Source organism: Hemitrygon akajei, unplaced genomic scaffold (assembly GCF_048418815.1).
Source record: "Hemitrygon akajei unplaced genomic scaffold, sHemAka1.3 Scf000156, whole genome shotgun sequence".
Classification (NCBI taxonomy): Eukaryota; Metazoa; Chordata; class Chondrichthyes; order Myliobatiformes; family Dasyatidae; genus Hemitrygon; species Hemitrygon akajei.
This window is the reverse complement of record NW_027332042.1, coordinates 18,475-40,052: the sequence shown is the minus strand read 5'-3', so window position 1 is coordinate 40,052 and position 21,578 is coordinate 18,475. Positions and strand designations below refer to the sequence as shown.

The window sequence follows — 21,578 nt, the reverse complement described above, 5'->3', positions numbered from 1 at the left end:
TGCACAGTCAGCGGCCGATATGCAGACTGACTGTGATTACCAGATCATACTGATGTGACTGTCACAGTGCACAGTCAGCGGCCGATATGCAGACTGACGGTGATTACCAGATCATACTGAAGTGACTGTCACAGTGAACAGTCAGCGGCCGATATGCAGACTGACGGTGATTACCAGATCATACTGAAGTGACTGTCACAGTGAACAGTCAGCGGCCGATATGCAGACTGACTGTGATTACCAGATCATACTGAAGTGACTGTCACAGTGAACAGTCAGCGGCCGATATGCAGACTGACGGTGATTACCAGATCATACTGAAGTGACTGTCACAGTGAACAGTCAGCGGCCGATATGCAGACTGACTGATTACCAGATCATACTGAAGTGACTGTCACAGGGAACAGTCAGCGGCCGATATGCAGACTGACTGTGATTACCAGATCATACTGAAGTGACTGTCACAGTGAACGGTCAGCGGCCGATATGCAGACTGACTGTGATTATCAGATCATACTGAAGTGACTGTCACAGTGAACAGTCAGCGGCCCGATATGCAGACTGACGGTGATTACCAGATCATACTGAAGTGACTGTCACAGTGAACAGTCAGCGGCCGATATGCAGACTGACTGTGATTATCAGATCATACTGAAGTGACTGTCACAGTGAACAGTCAGCGGCCGATATTGCAGACTGACGGTGATTACCAGATCATACTGAAGTGACTGTCACAGTGAACAGTCAGCGGCCGATATGCAGACTGACGGTGATTATCAGATCATACTGAAGTGACTGTCACAGTGAACAGTCAGCGGGCCGATATGCAGACTGACTGTGATTATCAGATCATACTGAAGTGACTGTCACAGTGAACAGTCAGCGGCCGATATGCAGACTGACTGTGATTACCAGATCATACTGAAGTGACTGTCACAGTGAACAGTCAGCGGCCGATATGCAGACTGACGGTGATTACCAGATCATACTGAAGTGACTGTCACTGTGAACGGTCAGCGGCCGATATGCAGACTGACTGTGATTACCAGATCATACTGAAGTGACTGTCACAGTGAACAGTCAGCGGCCGATATGCAGACTGACGGTGATTACCAGATCATACTGAAGTGTCTGTCACAGTGAACAGTCAGCGGCCGATATGCAGACTGACGGTGATTACCAGATCATACTGAAGTGACTGTCACAGTGAACAGTCAGCGGCCGATATGCAGACTGACTGTGATTACCAGATCATACTGAAGTGACTGTCACAGTGAACAGTCAGCGGCCGATATGCAGACTGACGGTGATTACCAGATCATACTGAAGTGACTGTCACAGTGAACAGTCAGCGGCCGATATGCAGACTGACTGTGATTACCAGATCATACTGAAGTGACTGTCACAGTGAACGGTCAGCGGCCGATATGCAGACTGACTGTGATTATCAGATCATACTGAAGTGACTGTCACAGTGAACAGTCAGCGGCCGATATGCAGACTGACGGTGATTACCAGATCATACTGAAGTGACTGTCACAGTGAACAGTCAGCGGCCGATATGCAGACTGACTGTGATTACCAGATCATACTGAAGTGACTGTCACAGTGAACGGTCAGCGGCCGATATGCAGACTGACTGTGATTATCAGATCATACTGAAGTGACTGTCACAGTGAACAGTCAGCGGCCGATATGCAGACTGACTGTGATTATCAGATCATACTGAAGTGACTGTCACAGTGAACAGTCAGCGGCCGATATGCAGACTGACGGTGATTATCAGATCATACTGAAGTGACTGTCACAGTGAACAGTCAGCGGCCGATATGCAGACTGACGGTGATTATCAGATCATACTGAAGTGACTGTCACAGTGAACAGTCAGCGGCCGATATGCAGACTGACGGTGATTATCAGATCATACTGAAGTGACTGTCACAGTGAACAGTCAGCGGCCGATATGCAGACTGACTGTGATTATCAGATCATACTGAAGTGACTGTCACAGTGAACAGTCAGCGGCCGATATGCAGACTGACTGTGATTACCAGATCATACTGAAGTGACTGTCACAGTGAACAGTCAGCGGCCGATATGCAGACTGACTGTGATTATCAGATCATACTGAAGTGACTGTCACAGTGAACAGTCAGCGGCCGATATGCAGACTGACGGTGATTACCAGATCATACTGAAGTGACTGTCACAGTGAACAGTCAGCGGCCGATATGCAGACTGACGGTGATTATCAGATCATACTGAAGTGACTGTCACAGTGAACAGTCAGCGGCCGATATGCAGACTGACGGTGATTATCAGATCATACTGATACTGATGGATAGGAGTGATGAAGAAATCAGGGAACCTGACTGATGTGCACGTTTTAAGGGATATTGCAACCAGGAACTCGCCTTCAAATTTACGTTTTGAATTTGCTGTCTCAGCGCACATCACAAAAACTCTGTCTCGGCTCTGCCAGCATCATCTCTCTGCTGTTGTGCGCTATGACTCTATGATCCGGAATAAATTACACCTCAGAATACTGATTGGGTTGCCTTTGTTTTGGAATTCTGCTCTGCATCCTTTGGGAGCTGCGTTTGCCTTTTGGCCATGAGAGCTAAGAGCGCTCCCCAATGTTGAATAGTTGCGATACAGATCAGTGATGTGGTTAGGATTGAGGCCGTTCACATCCTGACCTCTGCTGAGGTGTTGGGAGCTAGGCAATGAGGGGGAAACTTCGAGCTGTGTGTGGGAAAAGTCGAATTCACTTTGAAAACTCAGCCAGCTCCATCACAGGCACAATCCTCCCCACCTCTGAAAATTCTTCAAGAGGCAGTGTCTCACTACAAACCCTGTCCTGGTCACCGCTCTCATTGGGGTAGAGATCAGGAGCCTGGAGACCCATAATGAATGATTTTGAAACTCTGTTGGGGTGGTGAGTGTGGAGTGTGGGACAGGGGGCAGAGAAGGAGTGTCAGGGGTGGGTACAGACACACCCAGCCCTGAGACACCAGGCAGGGTCATTTGTTTCCAAACAGTTGGCTTATTGATCATTTTAGAATGTCTCTCTGGTGCTTCCTGCTCCCTCCCCTCTCCCTTCCCCTTTTCCCAACCATGATTCCCCTCTCCCTGCCCCCTTCCCACTCTCAGTCCACAATAGAGACCCAGATCAGAATCAGGTTTATCATCACTCACACATGTTAGGATATTTGCTTTTTTTGTGTGACAGGTCAATACATAAAATTACTACAGTACGGTGCAAAAGTCTTAGGCACCCGAGCGATATAGATGTGCCCACAGTACTGTAGATGATGTGTGGAACCAGCTACCAGCAGTGCACAGTGCACACTCTTCAGCCCACAATGTCTGCCGACATTTTAACCTGCTGAAGATCAATCCAACCCTTCGCACCCACATAACCCTCCATTTTTCCATCATCCATGTGCCTATCTCACAGTCTCTTAAGTGTACCTGATTGTGTTTGGAAAAAGGGGAAGGGAGAGGGGAGGGAGCGGGAAGCACCAGAGAGACATTCTGTAATGATCAATAAACCAATTGTTTGGAATCAAATGACCTTGCCTGGTGTCTCAGGGCTGGGTGTGTCTGTACCCGCCCCTGACACTCCTTCTCTGCCCCCTGTCCCACACCCCTCCCACGGCGCTCTACCCTCACCATTCCCAACACCCTTTGCTCCCGCCAGATTTACAAACTCGCTCTCCGCTCCACGTCGACAAGTACAAGACTGTGTGAAAGTCTCAGGCTCCCTAGATATATATTTGTGCCTAAGTCCTTTGCACAGAACTGTATACAGCTTTTTTTTAAAAAAAGCGCTGGTAAGAATTTCTTGCATTGATGATGTCAGAATGTCCCAGAAAGCCACCAAAGTACTTTAAATACATTTATTTCTGTAATTTGCTAGTGGCAAACTTCCACCTGCCACAATTAGATAAATACCAACATATTTTCAAGGAAGAAATGGGTGTCACATTTTTCTGGATAAAATAATGTTGTGACCATTCGCGTGGTTAATGGAGGGTATCAGGTTTGAAAGACTCATTCGAACTCAGATTAACGACAGATGGAAGACGGTGATCGCTCACGTCATGCAACACGGCACATGACGATGGTGATGGTCAGTCTGGAACAGTAACTCGGTTCACTCTCCACAGATGCTGGCTGAACTGCGGAGTATTTGCAGCACATCTGATTTTAGTTCAGAGGTTGAACCACCTTCTCTCTGTTGCTTCTCAAGCAATGCAACAATTAGCCTGATCATTTGTTTCCAGTGATTGCCCAGAAAACTAGTAAGGGACGATTATCCATCCCCTGCTGTGTGGTGGAATTACACTCAGTGCAGGAATGGAACTAACTTTTAAGATTCATCCATGTGGAAACTTTGTGTGTCCACCCTGAGGGTACTCAAGGACAGGGTAAGGTAGTGGATAGCATAACGTTTTACAGTACCAGTGACCCGGGTTCAATTCCCATCACACGGTAGTGTAGTGGATAGCACACCGTTTTACAGTACCAGTGACCCGGGTTCAATTCCCATCACACGGTAGTGTAGTGGATAGCACAACGTTTTACAGTACCAGTGACCCGGGTTCGATTCCCATCACACGGTAGTGTAGTAATTAACACAACGTTTTACAGTACCAGTGACCCGGGTTTGATGCCCATCACACGGTAGTGTAGTGGTTAGCACAACGTTTTACAGTACCAGTGACCCGGGTTCGATTCCCATCACACGGTAGTGTAGTGGTTAACACAACGTTTTACAGTACCAGTGACCCGGGTTCGATTCCCATCACACGGTAGTGTAGTGGTTAACACAACGTTTTACAGTACCAGTGACCCGGGTTCGATTCCCATCACACGGTAGTGTAGTGATTAACACAACGTTTTACAGTACCAGTGACCCGGGTTCGATTCCCATCACACGGTAGTGTAGTGATTAACACAACGTTTTACAGTACCAGTGACCCGGGTTCGATTCCCATCACACGGTAGTGTAGTGATTAACACAACGTTTTACAGTACCAGTGACCCGGGTTCGATTCCCATCACACGGTAGTGTAGTGATTAACACAACGTTTTACAGTACCAATGACCCTGGTTCGATTCCCATCACACGGTAGTGTAGTGATTAACACAACGTTTTACAGTACCAGTGACCCGGGTTCGATTCCCATCACACGGTAGTGTAGTGATTAACACAACGTTTTACAGTACCAGTGACCCGGGTTCGATTCCCATCACACGGTAGTGTAGTGGTTAACACAACGTTTTACAGTACCAGTGACCCGGGTTCGATTCCCATCACACGGTAGTGTAGTGGTTAACACAACGTTTTACAGTACCAGTGACCCGGGTTCGATTCCCATCACACGGTAGTGTAGTGGTTAACACAACGTTTTACAGTACCAGTGACCCGGGTTCGATTCCCATCACACGGTAGTGTAGTGGTTAACACAACGTTTTACAGTACCAGTGACCCGGGTTCGATTCCCATCACACGGTAGTGTAGTGGTTAACACAACGTTTTACAGTACCAGTGACCCGGGTTCGATTCCCATCACACGGTAGTGTAGTGGTTAACACAACGTATTACAGTACCAGTGACCCAGGTTCGATTCCCATCACACGGTAGTGTAGTGGTTAACACAACGTTTTACAGTACCAGTGACCCGGGTTCGATTCCCATCACACGGTAGTGTAGTGATTAACACAACGTTTTACAGTACCAGTGACCCGGGTTCGATTCCCGCTGTAGCGCTCTCCTCATGACCGCGTGGGTTTCCTCCCGGTGCTCTGGTTTCCTCCCACAGTCTGAAGAAGGTTAACTGGTCATTGTAGATTGTCCTGTGATTATGCTGGCGTTAAATCAGAGTTTGCTTTGAGGTTCGGTTGCAAGGGCCTTTCCACGTTGTATCTCAATAAAATAAAGATTAGCTTCATTTGTGACAAGTGCATCAAATCATACAGTGGAATGCATCATTTATGTCAAATCAAATCAGTGAATGTCACCCGGAAGTGTGGCTGTGCTTCCAGTGTCAACATCGCACTCTCGTTCATAGACAGCTAAATGAGGTATAAAAGACAGCACACACAATGCAGGCAGTTACACTGACAAATTACATTAACACAAGTCCTTGAGTGAAACGCCCTGAAGATTGACAGGTGCGAGGTGCATGTTTCTGTATAACGTTACTGACACCATCGTAACAAAAGAAGCAGTCGTATAAATCAGCAGCATTGACAGTGAGCAGCGCGGGGTGACGCCCTCAACTCGCTAACCCGAAGTGTCCATCTTTGGACTGTGGGAAGAAACCTATGCGGTCGCGGGGAGAACATGCAAACTCCTCACAGACAGCAGCGGGAATTGAAAGCCAGTCGGGATCGCTGATGCCGTGCCCCCCTGGCTATTCAGCTTTCCTTGTCATGCGGATATCAGATAGTGTTTCTGACGTGGCCCATTTACAACATCACAGTGGCAGAGTGAGTGGATGTAAGCCAAGAAGGAACTGGGTGCAGATAGAAGGGTGTTGCCCAGGGAAAAGACGACCGTTCACGTCATTATCTGCATGACTGGTGAGCAGCTGTGCGGGCGAGGCAGAGTAATCTCGGAGATCAGATAACAACGTGTTCCACTGCAGGAACCCTGCAAATCTCGAACTGGGGGAGTTGGGGGCCGACTGTGGACGTTGCATTCTAGCTGTTTAGATGATACGCAAGTACGATGTAGAGTAATCTGCTACGTGTGTGGCAGACTCCCCCCTCTCCACGCAGCTGAACGACCGAGACTGGTACCAGCAGCATCGCAGGAGTTGCCATTCAGCATTGAACTCCACTTAGGACTGGCTTAGCGACTCCAGCTCTGGAGTTTTCCTCGAGGTTTACTCCCGAAGCTCTCCTCGTGAGTGGGTATAGCCACAAGGCAGTGGAGGCTTGAGATCAGTTTTCCTTCTGGATGAGCTGCCAACGAGCCCCATCTGCCCGAAGCGACTGGTTTTAAGTGACGGTAGCCCCCCCCTTTGCCCCTTCTATCGGTAAAGCTACATTTGACGGCGAGGAGCTGGATTTGATTGTCAGAGGCTATTGGGACACACGCCATTGGCAGCATTTAATAGGTAGTGGGAGCTTGTCTCCACTAACACCCCCACCACCCCTGACTGTGACAACCTTAAGGAACCCAGAACTGAAGAGACTATTGTTGTCCACCTCGGCTTGTTTTGTGAAAATCTTAGTGGTGGGCCTACTGTGTCAGCAGAACCAGGTTTATTATCACCGGTATGTGACGTTAACTTAGCAGCAACAGTTCAATGTAATACAGAATCAAGCAAGAAAATAATAATTAAACAAGTAAATCAGTTACGTATATTGAATGGACTTTAAAAATGTGCAAAAACAGAAATACTGTATATTTTTTTAAAAAGTGAGCTCGTGTCCAAGGGTTCAATGTCCATTTAGGAATTGAATAGCAGAGGGGAAGAAGCTGTTCCTGAATCGCTGTGTGTGTCGCCTTCAGGCTTCTGTATCTAATACCGGATGGTAACAGTGAAATAGTTCATGCCCTGGGTGCTGCAGGTCCTTAATAATGGACACTGCCTTTCTGAGACACCGCTCCCTGAAGATTTCCTGGGTACTTTGTAGGCTAGTGTCCAAGATGGAGCTGACTAGATTTACAATCCTCTGCAGCTTCTTTCGGTCCTGTGCAGTAGCCCCTCCATACCAGACAGTGATGCAGCCGGTCAGAATGCAGTAGCCCCTCCGTACCAGACAGTGACGCAGCCTGTCAGAATGCAGTAGCCCCTACGGACCAGACAGTGATGCAGCCTGTCAGAATGCAGTAGCCCCTCCGGACCAGACAGTGACGCAGCCTGTCAGAATGCAGTAGCCCCTCCATACCAGACAGTGACGCAGCCTGTCAGAATGCAGTAGCCCCTCCATACCAGACAGTGAAGCAGCCTGTCAGAATGCAGTAGCCCCTCCGTACCAGACAGTGACGCAGCCTGTCAGAATGCAGTAGCCCCTCCGTACCAGTGATGCAGCCTGTCAGAATGCAGTAGCCCCTCCAGACCAGACAGTGATGCAGCCTGTCAGAATGCAGTAGCCCCTCCGTACCAGACAGTGATGCAGCCTGTCAGAATGCAGTAGCCCCTCCGTACCAGACAGTGATGCAGCCTGTCAGAATGCAGTAGCCCCTCCGTACCAGACAGTGATGCAGCCTGTCAGAATGCAGTAGCCCCTCCATACCAGACAGTGATGCAGCCTGTCAGAATGCAGTAGCCCCTCCGTACCAGACAGTGACGCAGCCTGTCAGAATGCAGTAGCCCCTCCGTACCAGACAGTGAAGCAGCCTGTCAGAATGCAGTAGCCTCTCTGTACCAGACAGTGACGCAGCCTGTCAGAATGCTCTCCATGGTACTATAGAAGTTTTTGAGTGTATTTGTTGACATGCCAAATCTCTTCAAATTCCTAATAAAGTATAGCCGCTGTCTTGCCTTCTTTATGAATACATCGATATGTTGGGACCAGGTTAGATCCTCAGAGATCTTGGCACCCAGGAACTTGAAACTGCTCACTCTCTTCACTTCTGATCTCTCTATGAGGACTGGTATGTCTTCCTTCGTCTTAACTTTTCTGAAGTTGGGTGCCAGGTTGTTGCTGTGGCACCATTCCACCAGTTGGCATATCTCACTCCTGTATGCCCTCTCGTCACCACCTGAGATTCTACCAACAATGTGACCATACCAGGATGTGTGTGTGTCCCCCCACCCCCCGGGCGTGTTGGTTACGAATGCAAACTGCATATTTCACTGTATGTTTTGACATACACATGATAAATAGTTCTGAATCTGAGGATCTGAGTGTTGGACTGAAATAAAATCAAAATATAACCAAAATTATCACGTCGGGGAGGCCCAGGTTAACTTGGGGGCTGACAAAGGAGCTGGGTGGTGGATTTCAGTAACAAATGTGGTGTAGTTCCTCTGAACAATGAACTTGATGACTAACGGTGGCCAGCAGCAGGATTATACTGTGGTCACATGATGCTTCTGTGAATAGTGTGGTCACGTGATGCAAGTCTGCTTGGGGCCTGGGTTATTTAGTGTCGACATATAAATGATCTGTAACTCCGGAGCGTGACTGCAGTGACCGTGATACAAATGGTACAAATGATTTTATTTGAGTTACCTTGTGTGATAAAATAAAATATACCTCAGGTCCCACACCACCAGGTTCAGGAACAGTTATTACCCCTCAACCATCAGGCTCCTGAACCAGTGAGGATAACCTCAACTCTGAACTGATTCCATCGGGAAGGAGGTACAGGAGCCTCAGGTCCCACACCACCAGGTTCAGGAACAGTTATTACCCCTCAACCATCAGGCTCCTGAACCAGTGAGGATAACCTCAACTCTGAACTGATTCCATCGGGAAGGAGGTACAGGAGCCTCAGGTCCCACACCACCAGGTTCAGGAACAGTTATTACCCCTCAACCATCAGGCTCCTGAACCAGTGAGGATAACCTCAACTCTGAACTGATTCCATCGGGAAGGAGGTACAGGAGCCTCAGGTCCCACACCACCAGGTTCAGGAACAGTTATTACCCTCAACCATCAGGCTCCTGAACCAGTGAGGATAAACTCAACTCTGAACTGATTCCATCGGGAAGGAGGTACAGGAGCCTCAGGTCCCACACCACCAGGTTCAGGAACAGTTATTACCCTCAACCATCAGGCTCCTGAACCAGTGAGGATAACCTCAACTCTGAACTGATTCCGTCGGGAAGGAGGTACAGGAGCCTCAGGTCCCACACCACCAGGTTCAGGAACAGTTATTACCCCTCAACCATCAGGCTCCTGAACCAGTGAGGATAACCTCAACACTGAACTGATTCCATCGGGAAGGAGGTACAGGAGCCTCAGGTCCCACACCACCAGGTTCAGGAACAGTTATTACCCCACAACCATCAGGCTCCTGAACCAGTGAGGATAACCTCAACTCTGAACTGATTCCATCGGGAAGGAGGTACAGGAGCCTCAGGTTCAGGAACAGTTATTACCCCACAACCATCAGGCTCCTGAACCAGTGAGGATAACCTCAACTCTGAACTGATTCCATCGGGAAGGAGGTACAGGAGCCTCAGGTCCCACACCACCAGGTTCAGGAACAGTTATTACCCCACAACCATCAGGCTCCTGAACCAGTGAGGATAACCTCAACTCTGAACTGATTGCACAGCCTACAGATTCACTGCCACGGACTCTACAACTCAGTATTTGGTAGAATCAGAGGGAGGTGAGAGTGTGTAATGAGCTGCCAGTGCAAGTGGTGGGCGGGGGCTCGATTTCAATATTGAAGAGAAGTGCATGGATGGGAGGGGTGCGGAGGGCTGTGATCCCTCTGCAGGTCGATGAGAGTGGGCAGTTTAAATGGTTTGGTGTGGGTCAGATGGGCCGAAGGGCCTGTTTCTGTGCTGTACTTTTCTATGACTTATTATCTGTTTACTTATTCTTTGATGATGATTTGCCCTCTTTTGCAAACTGTTCTATTGTCAGTTTTTATTTATAGTTTTTCATACATTCTATTGTATTTCTTTACTTTCTTGTAATTACCTCCAAGGAAACGAATCTCCTGGTTGTCAATTTACTTTGAGCCAGTTTCAACATCCCAATGTTTGATCGCCCCTTTATTACTAAATCTGTGGGGTGCTCAGTAACTGTAAGGAGCTATGCAAGTACAAATACATTTTCTCACAAGGTGCATTCTCAACCCCAGGCAGAGGTTATGAGCCTCGATGAATACGCGAAGACGTCACGGTCCCTCCAGTACTGATCAGGGAGTGTACCTTGGGCCAACGCAGACACAAGTACTCTCCTCCAGCTCCTCCTCGTCAGCCCCCGCCTCTTCCATTCTCGAGGACAACATGTCGTGTCGCGATCGCACGCAGGAGTTCTTCGCTGCCTGCAAGTCAATGCAGAGCAGACAGGTAAGGGCCCAGCAACTTCCATTTACCAGCGCGTGGTGGTGGGGGGAAATGGTGGGGCTACAGAGGATGGACTTGTAAGAGTGTTTGGATAAAATTAATGTACACAGAGCATTACATCAACGATCCGGTGAACAAGATGTCAGATGATGCCATATCCCAAGTGGGCCTCTTGCCCAGACTCCAACCCAGACAAAGAACATATCGCAGGCTTCTCTGACTCCTGTCTGGCAATCACAATCATTGCCAAGAATTATGTCAAATTTATAACAGACACGTTGGCCCAAAAGCTGTCTGTGGGTGTATCTGTTAGACACTCAGACTCACTGTATTGGGTAGAGGACTGGAACGCAGTGTGATCTCTGTTCAACATGTTGTGTGTTCAGAGATGCTCTTCTGCACACCACTGTTGTAGCACGTCGTTACTTGGCTTAATGTGGCCTTCCCGTTAGCTTGTACTAGTCTGGCCATTCTCCTTGTAATGGCCACTTCAGCCATTTTCTTTCAAGCAATCCCCCCCACCCCCTTCTTCTAAATTCCAGCAAGTACCGGCCCAGAGCCATCAAATGGCCCTCATACATCAACCCGTTCATTCTTCTGCATATCACACTGACCAAATTTCTCCCAAATAATCTTATAAAATCCAGAGAACGCAGCTGAATTTTGTATAAGCCCCCCTCCCCCCCAACTCACCTGGTCCCTTTCCGGTGCCAACACGTTCTTAGAGAAGTAGCTCAAACTGCTCTCAATACTGCAAGTGCTGAGGATAATCTTTCAGCTCATCACTCTGTACTTAGGATGGGTTATACAATATATTTATTATTCCAGTACATATACTATGCACAACATCGGGATTCGTCTCCTTACAGGCAGCCACGAAACAAAGACACACAACAGACCCCATTTTAAGAAAAAGTGGTCTGCCAAGCTCCCAAACAATAAGACTAAGCGACTGACATTCAGAACTGAAGTTCACATAAGTGAGCCCACGGCCACAAAGCCAGTTCATGGCTGCAGCCCATCTGTTCAGGTGGGTTTCATTGAAAAAGTAGTCAGTAGTTTGTTTTGTTTTGGCTATGCTTTGAAGTTCACATAAGGTGAACACATCGACTACTTGTCGGTTATCAGTCCTACTTTTTCTGGTCAATGATCACTGTAATTTATAGCCTGTAACCTCCCTTTTGGAGTTGTGTTTTTGAACCGCCTGCACGACGTGGTGTTTTTGCGGTGTGAACCGCCTGTACGACCTGGTGTTTTTGTGGTGTGAATTACCTGTACGACCTGGTGTTTTTGGACCACCTGTACGACCTGGTGTTTTTGTGGTGTGAATTACCTGTACGACCTGGTGTTTTTGCGGTGTGAACCGCCTGTACGGCCTGGTGTTTTTGTGGTGTGAACCGCCTGTACGGCCTGGTGTTTTTGTGGTGTGAATTACCTGTACGGCCTGGTTTTTTTGGACCACCTGTACGACCTGGTGTTTTTGTGGTGTGAACCACCTGTACGACCTGGTGTTTTTGTGGTGTGAACCACCTGTACGACCTGGTGTTTTTGGACCGCCTGTACGGCCTGGTGTTTTTGTGGTGTGACCACCTGTACGACCTGGTGTTTTTGTGGTGTGAATTACCTGTACGACCTGGTGTTTTTGGACCACCTGTACGACCTGGTGTTTTTGTGGTGTGAACCACCTGTACGACCTGGTGTTTTTGTGGTGTGAATCACCTGTACAACCTGGTGTTTTTGTGGTGTGAACCACCTGTACGACCTGGTGTTTTTGGACCACCTGTACGACCTGGTGTTTTTGTGGTGTGTACTACCTGTACGACCTGGTTTTTTTGGACCACCTGTATGACCTGGTGTTTTTGTGGTGTGAATTACCTGTACGACCTGGTGTTTTTGTGGTGTGAACTACCTGTACGACCTGGTGTTTTTGGACCACCTGTACGACCTGGTGTTTTTGTGGTGTGAATTACCTGTACGACCTGGTGTTTTTGTGGTGTGAACTACCTGTACGACCTGGTTTTTTTGGACCACCTGTACGACCTGGTGTTTTTGTGGTGTGTACTACCTGTACGACCTGGTGTTTTTGTGGTGTGAACTACCTGTACGACCTGGTGTTTTTGGACCACCTGTACGACCTGGTGTTTTTGCGGTGTGAACCACCTGTACGACCTGGTGTTTTTGTGGTGTGAATTACCTGTACGACCTGGTGTTTTTGCGGTGTGAACCGCCTGTACGGCCTGGTTTTTTTGCGGTGTGAACCACCTGTACGACCTGGTGTTTTTGGACCACCTGTACGACCTGGTGTTTTTGTGGTGTGAATTACCTGTACGACCTGGTGTTTTTGCGGTGTGAACCACCTGTACGACCTGGTGTTTTTGCGGTGTGAACCACCTGTACGACCTGGTGTTTTTGTGGTGTGAATTACCTGTACGACCTGGTGTTTTTGCGGTGTGAACCACCTGTACGACCTGGTGTTTTTGCGGTGTGAATTACCTGTACGACCTGGTGTTTTTGGACCACCTGTACGACCTGGTGTTTTTGTGGTGTGAATTACCTGTACGACCTGGTGTTTTTGCGGTGTGAACCGCCTGTACGGCCTGGTGTTTTTGTGGTGTGAACTACCTGTACGACCTGGTGTTTATGTGGTGTGAACTACCTGTACGACCTGGTGTTTTTGTGGTGTGAACTACCTGTACGACCTGGTGTTTTTGGACCACCTGTACGACCTGGTGTTTTTCGATGTGAACTGAGGTCTGGGAGATGCGGGATGGTTGCGCCGTGCTGATGGCACCTGGAACAACCCGAGTTTTGGACGATTGATTTAAGCACCGGGCCGGAGGTGAGGGATGGGCTAGCATTCGGCTGACTGCCATCTCTGTGAGTTTACTCATCTCTGTGCTGAACTGGCTTCGTGGCTGTGGGCTCAGTTCTGAGTGCTAGTTGCTTGCACTTTGGGAGTTTGGCAGTGTTCTTGTTAAAATGGGTTGTGTAAACCAGGAGTCTCCCCCCCACCTTAAACTGGGGCTTTACGTTCTAAACCATGAGAAGCTGGAAGTAGGGAATGTCCAAAGAAACTTCAGGGTGCTCCGTCTGTTAACAAAAACTCATGGTCAGTTAGGGAAAGAAGTTTAAAAATCTTAAGGTCTAGGTGGAATTCAAAGGAAAATAAATTCTGCATCACCTTTGAGAGCAGGAAGAAAATCTTGGAGAGAAGCATCCTGGATTTACTAGGTTGAATGGTGGGTGGGGGTGTGCAAAATGGAGCTCTGTTCTCCAGAATTTATAAGATTATTGTGGGGGCAGGGTTAATTTGATCAGGGTGATTTGGAGAAGGGAGAGAGGCTGTTACCTTTTGTTATAAAGTTCCGATGTTTCTTTCTCAGAATGGATTACAGGTTAACAAACCTCACCTGAATGCAGTGCGTCAGCGGAGTGAATTCACAGTCATGGCCAAGTGAGTGTGACTACGAACGCATTGTGTTTTGGAGTGGGCGCAGGGCGGGGCATAGAGTCCTCATCCGTCTGCTGGAGGAGCTTGGCGGGTGGGGGGGGGAATCGTCAATGCCTCAGGGTGAATCTTGACTTCAGCATCTGCGGTCTCCCGTGCCATTGAATCTGCTCTGCCCCTCCATCGTGACTGGCACCCCACGATAGGAAACATTCTCTCCACGTCTTTCAATATTCGTTAGGTGTCAATGAGACCCCCCCCCTCCCCCATTCTTCTGAACTCCAGCGAATCCAGTGAGTTTGCTGTTGTGTGCTGGGGCAGCAGGCTGAGGGTAGCAGACACCAACAGAATCAACAAACTCATTCGTAAGGCCAGTGATGTTGTGGGGGTGGAACTGGACTCTGACGGTGGTGTCTGAAAAGAGGGTTCTGTCCAAGTTGCATGCCATCTTGGACAATGTCTCCCATCCACTCCATAATGTACTGGTTAGGCACAGGAGTACATTCAGCCAGAGACTCATTCCACCGAGATGTAACACTGAGCGTCATAGGAAGTCATTCCTGCCTGTGGCCATCAAACTTTACAACTTCTCCCTCGGAGTGTCAGACACCCTGAGCCAATAGGCTGGTCCTGGACTTATTTCCACTTGGCATGATTAACCTATTATTATTTAATTATTTATGGTTTTATATTGCTATATTTCTTCACTATTCTTGGTTGGTGCAGCTTAACGAAACCCAATTTCCCTCGGGATCAATAAAGTCTGTCTGTCTGTACAGGCCCAGAGCCATCAGACGCTTCTCAGATGTTAACCCTTTCATTCCTGGGATCATTCCCGTGAACCCCCTCCCCGCACCCCGAACCCTCTGCAAAGCCAGCATATCCAAGGTATCCCTGCTGGCTGTTGCTCAACTGTTCTAGTGAACATTGCTGCACAAAAACCTTATTGTACATTCCTGGGGTGCCTGAGACTTTTACCCGTACTGTATTTGTCAATGTGGAGCGGAGAGCGAGTTTGTAAATCTGGCGGGAGCAAAGGGTGTTGGGAATGGTGAGGGTGGAGGGGGGTGGGACAGGGGGCAGAGAAGGAGTGACCAGGGTGGGGTGATGTGGGTGCAGATAATTTGATTCCAAACAATCGGTTTATTGATCATTACAGAATGTCTCTCTGGTGCTTCCCGCTCCCTCCCCTCTCCCTTCCCCTTTTCCCAACCACGATTGGGTACATTTAAGAGATACTGAGATGGGTACATTGATGATAGTAAAATGGAGGATTGGGGAAGGGAGAGGGGAGTGAAAATCAAATTACCTTACCTGGTAACTCAGGGCTGGGTGTGCCTGCACCCACACCTACCCCTGGCACTACCACCTGACCCACGCCCCTCCACCCTCACCATTCCCAGCATCCTTTCCTCCCGCCAGATTTACAAACTCGCTCTCCGCACCACATCGACAAGTACAGTCCTGTGTAAAAGTCTTGCACCCTAGCTCGCCCTCGTGTCCTCAGATTTTTGCAGAGAGCTGTAAAAGTTGCCTGACCTGCTGAGATCCCCCAGCATTTCGTGCATTGCTCTGGCTGCAGAATCTCTTGTGCTTATGAACAATAATTAAAAGGCTTCTTTACAAAGTTGTGTCTGTAAATGTCACTTTGTTTTTCATTGCAGACGAATTGGCAAAGATTTGAGTAACACATTCTCCAAACTGGAAAAGCTCACTATACGTAAGTATTACCGCCAAGCGGAAGAATGGGCTCCCCCGACACTTGGCTGGTCAGGCCAAAGGGACACACCCACGTTCTGATCTGTCACCTTTGGACAAAGTGCTTAAAAATACACAAGGCTGAATTAGGGTGGAATTTCAAGTCCACGCCCAGGATGCAACGCTAAATTGAATTTTTAAAATTCCGGTGCAAAACTTAGCAGGTCAAGCAGCTTCTGTGAAGGCAAAGGGATGGTCGATATTCCTGTGGAATGCCAGTGTTGTGCAGGGTCTCGACCCATCCCATCGCCTCCATGAATCCCATCTGATATTCCTGTGGAATGCCAGTGTTGTGCAGGGTATTGACCCATCCCATCGCCTCCGTGAATCCCATCTGATATTCCTGTGGAATGCCAGTGTTGAGCAGGGTCTCGACCCATCCCATCACCTCCATGAATCCCATCTGTTAGTGTCGATATTCCTGTGGAATGCCAGTGTTGTGCAGGGTCTCGACCCATCCCATCGCCTCCGTGAATCCCATCTGATATTCCTGTGGAATGCCAGTGTTGTGCAGGGTCTCGAATCATCCCATCGCCTCCATGAATCCCATCTGATATTCCTGTTGAATGCCAGTGTTGTGCAGGGTCTCGACCCATCCCATCGCCTCCGTGAATCCCATCTGATATTCCTGTGGAATGCCAGTGTTGAGCAGGGTCTCGACCCATCCCATCACCTCCGTGAATCCCATCTGATATTCCTGTGGAATGCCAGTGTTGAGCAGGGTCTTGAATCATCCCATCCCATCTGAGTTCCTCCAGCAGTTTGTCCGCTCTTTAAGATTCAGCCTTCTGTGCGTCAGTAATTTTGGTGACTTGCAGGCCTGAATGCCTTTTGTGGAAGAAAGCATGCCGGACTGGTGTTTGGGGAAGAAATTTCTCCTCTAATCCATTACATGAGATTTAGTCAGCGCGACTTGGCGTGGGAGAAATCCCATCACACTGCGTTGACACTCCCACCTGCATTTCACTTGGAGTATTATCAACAGATCTCACAAAGGATGTTGTCATTGGAGAGACTCCAGAGGAGATCATGAGGGTGATTGTGGGATGAGTGGGTTAACATACGAGGTGCGTTTGGCAGCTTTGGGCCTGTACTCACTGGAGTGGGAATCTGATTGAAACCTAACAAATGTTGAAAGGACTAGATAAGGGTGGATGTGGAGAGGATGTTTCCTATGGTGAGGGTATCCAGAACTAGAGGGCACAGCCTCAAAATTGAGGGGCAACCTTTTAGAACAGAGGTAAGGAGGATTTTTTTTTAGCCAGAGTGGTGAATCTGCGGAATGCTCTGCCACGTCCGCGGGAATATTTAAAGCGGAAGCTGATAGATTCCTGATTGGTGGGGCATCAAGTGATATGGTGAGAAGGCAGGTGTAAGGGATTGAATGGGATCCAGGATCAGCCACGATGGAATGGCAGAGCAGACTCGATGGGCTGAATGGCCTAATTATGCTCCTATGTCTTATGGTCTCGTGTCACTGTGACTCTGGGTCGCTGTTGATCTGATCTCTGAAGAGGAAGAAATTCCTCCACCGAGCAGCAGATGGCGCCAGTGTTGTGAGCAATGATCTGTGGGCTGTTGGCAGGGACAGGCGGATCGTCAACTCCCTTCGGTCCACATTATCGAACCTTCCTTCAGCCGACCCTTTGCCAGACTGAAGATCTGAAGCCGGTTCATTCACACAACATGTCTGTAGTGTAGGAGGACACGCTCAGTGCAGCCATCACAAGGGTTCCTGGGCTATTGGAGAGGGAGGATTGGGCTGGGCGAGGAGGCCCCTCAATTACTGTGGGAGTGTCCCAGCCCTGGCAGCCACCTGAGTCCCAACAGTCCTGTTGGTTTTAGGGAATGTAATAGAACACTAAGCTTAAACAAAAAGAAACCTGAAGTAATGGGAATATCAAAGAAACCTGATATCCCAGACTGTAGGATCGTATTGGGGAATGAAATCCTGAAACAAGTTCACAACTTCAAGTACCTTGGATCGTGGGTAACATCTGATGGCAAATGCGAAACAGACATAAAAGCAAGAATAGCAACGGCAAGAACAGCATTTACAGGAATGAGAAACATCCTAACAGACAAGAAAACAGCAATTGATGTCTACGTTCGAACCCTCAGCTGCTACATTCTCCCTATATTGATGTACGGCTGCGCGATGGACCATCACAAAATCAGTGGGAAAAGGAATCAAAGCAGCAGAGATGTGGTTCCTCAGAAGAACGCGATGCATATCTACGGACAGGATCACCAACAAAGAAGTTCTACAGAGAACAAAAACAAACGTACATTACTTTAAAAGATCAGAAAACAGTGATCAGTATTCTTTGGACACGTCATGCGAAGAGAAACATTGGAACATTTAGTTACAACTGGAAAGCTGGAAGGAGAACAACGCAGAGGCTGACAGAGGTAGTGCCCGTGGGTTTGTTGTCTGTTCAGAAATCTGAGCAGAAGCTGTGCCTAACATTGAGTGTGTGTGTCTTCAGGCTCCTGTACTTCCTCTGGGATGGTAGCAATGCCAAGAGGGCATGTCTTGTGTGGTGGGGGTCCTTAATGATGGATGCAGCCTCTTTGAGTCTTTAGGAGTTGCAAGATTCAGCACACGAGTGTAAATGAGAATGAAATAATTGTTAGGCCGAGTATGACCGAGTTAGACAGAAGTATAGGTATGAAAGCAATCCTATAGACTACACTGTACAAATGTCACTCTCTCACACACACACTCCCTCGCACGCACTCACTCTCACTCTCTCACACATTCACTCACACACACACACACTCTCTCACACACACACTTCCTCGCACGCACTCACTCTCACACACAGACTCACTCGCACGCACTCCCTCTCACTCTCTCATACATTCACTCTCACACTCACTCCCTCGCACGCACTCACCCTCACTCTCACACACATTCACTCACACACACACACACACACACTCCCTCTCACTCTCTCACACATTCACTCTCACACACACTCACTCGCACACACTCCCTCTCACTCTCTCACACATTCACTCTCACACACACACACTCTCTCACACACACACTCCCTCTCACTCTCACACACACACTCCCTCGCACGCACTCACTCTCACACACACTCCCTCTCACTGTCTCACACATTCACTCTCACACACACTCACTCGCACACACTCCCTCTCACTCTCACACACATTCACTCTCTCACACACACACACTCCCTCTCACTCTCACACATTCACTCTCACACTCACTCCCTCGCACGCACTCACTCTCACTCTGTCACACATTCACATCCTTGCTGACACGGCAGAGTGATGCCAGGTGCCTGCTGAGACAGGGGGGAGTGGCCAGTATGATGAACGTGATGAGTTGATGGATGGCTGGTACCCCGGCAGGGGAGATAAAGGACTAGTCTGCTGAGACACAGGCAGACATGCCACTGGACACTGAACGAGTGTTGTGCACTCACAGGAAGGTGGGGGTTTGGAGGGTCGATTCGGGGGAATCGGTCAGAGGCTCACAGTGTGTGAAGGCAGACCGGTGGGGGCTTGTGTGTGTGTCCACCCTCGCCTGGGTGACAGGCTCACCACTGAAGAACGGTCTAGCCGGGAACGGAAGGGTCATAACTGAATGACCACAACAGTACAACGGAACAAGACAACGGAAGCTGCAGCTGCTCATCTCCCCCTCCCCCTCCCCCCCCTCTCTCTCTCTCTCCTCTCTCCTCTCTCCTCTCTCGTCACAACAGCAACTACCTCAACCCAAACTGAACTAAACTCTGCATTATCTTAAGACTATTCATTTACCCCTAGACTACGATAGAGCTTGGTTTTGATTCTTGTTCCTACACTTCTGTATTTATCATTGCTAACCTGTTTTATATCTGTATTTGCATGTTTGATACTGTATTGTTTAGTTTACTAATAAACATCTTTGGTTACAGTACCACCAGACTCCAACGTATCATTCCATTTCTGCTGGTTTGGTAACCCGGTCACGGGGTACGTGACAGTTTGTACATTAAGTGACACCAGGTGATGTGTATGTAAAGGTGGGTTTGTGATGGGATCAGGGTGGTGAGGCTCTGACCTTTCCCAGTGTTATCCATTGTTGTGGAATATGAGCCCCAGCCCGTGGTGAGGTTGTGGGAGGGTCTCGTTTGTCATTAGTCCCAGCTCACACTGACGGTGTCTTCTGGTTTCATTGCAGTTGCAAAGCGCAAATCACTCTTCGATGACAAAGCAGTTGAAATTGAAGAACTGACGTACATCATCAAACAGGTTTGGGCAGTTAAAATGCCTTGGGGCTTGTTTTGTTAAACCGTACTGCCCAATCCCTTTACAGCATGTCAGGAAACATTGACACAACACCCCCTGCATCTCCTCTCTCTCAAAGTATTTTCAAAGGGCACGACTGGCTTGCAAAGATTCATGAAAAGGGTGTTGAAAATCAGGGCTTTTTTTCTCCTCTGTGGGAGAGAATGATGCTAGGAGTGAAAGGGTTAACATGAACGAATTAATGGCTCTGGGCCTGTACTTGCTGACGTTAGAAAAATGGGGGTGAGGGAGGGGTCCTTTTTGAAATCTATGAAATATTGAATGGCCTAGATAGAGTGGATGTGGAGAGGATGTTTCCTATAGTGGGGGAGTCTAGGACCAGAGGGCACAGAGAGAGTGGATATGGAGAGGATGTTCCCTATAGTGGGGGAGTCTAGGACCAGAGGACACAGATAGAGTGGATGTCGCGAGGATGTTTCCTATAGTGGGGGAGTCTAGGACCAGAGGACACAGATAGAGTGGATGTGGAGAGGATGTTTCCTATAGTGGGGGAGTCTAGGACCAGAGGGCACAGAGAGAGTGGATGTGGAGAGGATGTTCCCTATAGTGGGGGAGTCTAGGACCAGAGGACACAGATAGAGTGGATGTGGAGAGGATGTTTCCTATAGTGGGGGAGTCTAGGACCAGAGGGCACAGATAGAGTGGATGTGGAGAGGATGTTTCCTATAGTGGGGGAGTCTAGGACCAGAGGACACAGATAGAGTGGATGTGGAGAGGATGTTTCCAGTAGTGGGGGAGTCTAGGACCAGAGGACACAGATAGAGTGGATGTGGGGAGGATGTTTCCTATAGTGGGGGAGTCTAGGACCAGAGGACACAGATAGAGTGGATGTGGAGAGGATGTTTCCTATAGTGGGGGAGTCTAGGACCAGAGGACACAGATAGAGTGGATGTGGAGAGGATGTTTCCTATAGTGGGGGAGTCTAGGACCAGAGGACACAGATAGAGTGGATGTGGAGAGGATGTTCCCTATAGTGGGGGAGTCTAGGACCAGAGGACACAGATAGAGTGGATGTGGAGAGGATGTTTCCTATAGTGGGGGAGTCTAGG

At 48.5% G+C, this 21,578-nt stretch overlaps 1 protein-coding gene across 1 annotated transcript in view; it reads left to right on the top strand.

Moving 5' to 3' along the window:
• Nucleotides 1–21,578, top strand: part of LOC140724061 (syntaxin-5-like) — a gene marked incomplete at its 3' end in the record, with an annotated part of 49,208 nt that overhangs the window by 21,198 nt on the left and 6,432 nt on the right. Inside the window, exons 2-5 of the mRNA XM_073038545.1 lie at nucleotides 10,790–11,000; nucleotides 14,381–14,451; nucleotides 16,110–16,165; nucleotides 20,402–20,472. Coding sequence (XP_072894646.1) covers nucleotides 10,809–11,000; nucleotides 14,381–14,451; nucleotides 16,110–16,165; nucleotides 20,402–20,472 — 390 coding nt within the window. The remainder of the gene's footprint in view (nucleotides 1–10,789; nucleotides 11,001–14,380; nucleotides 14,452–16,109; nucleotides 16,166–20,401; nucleotides 20,473–21,578) is intronic.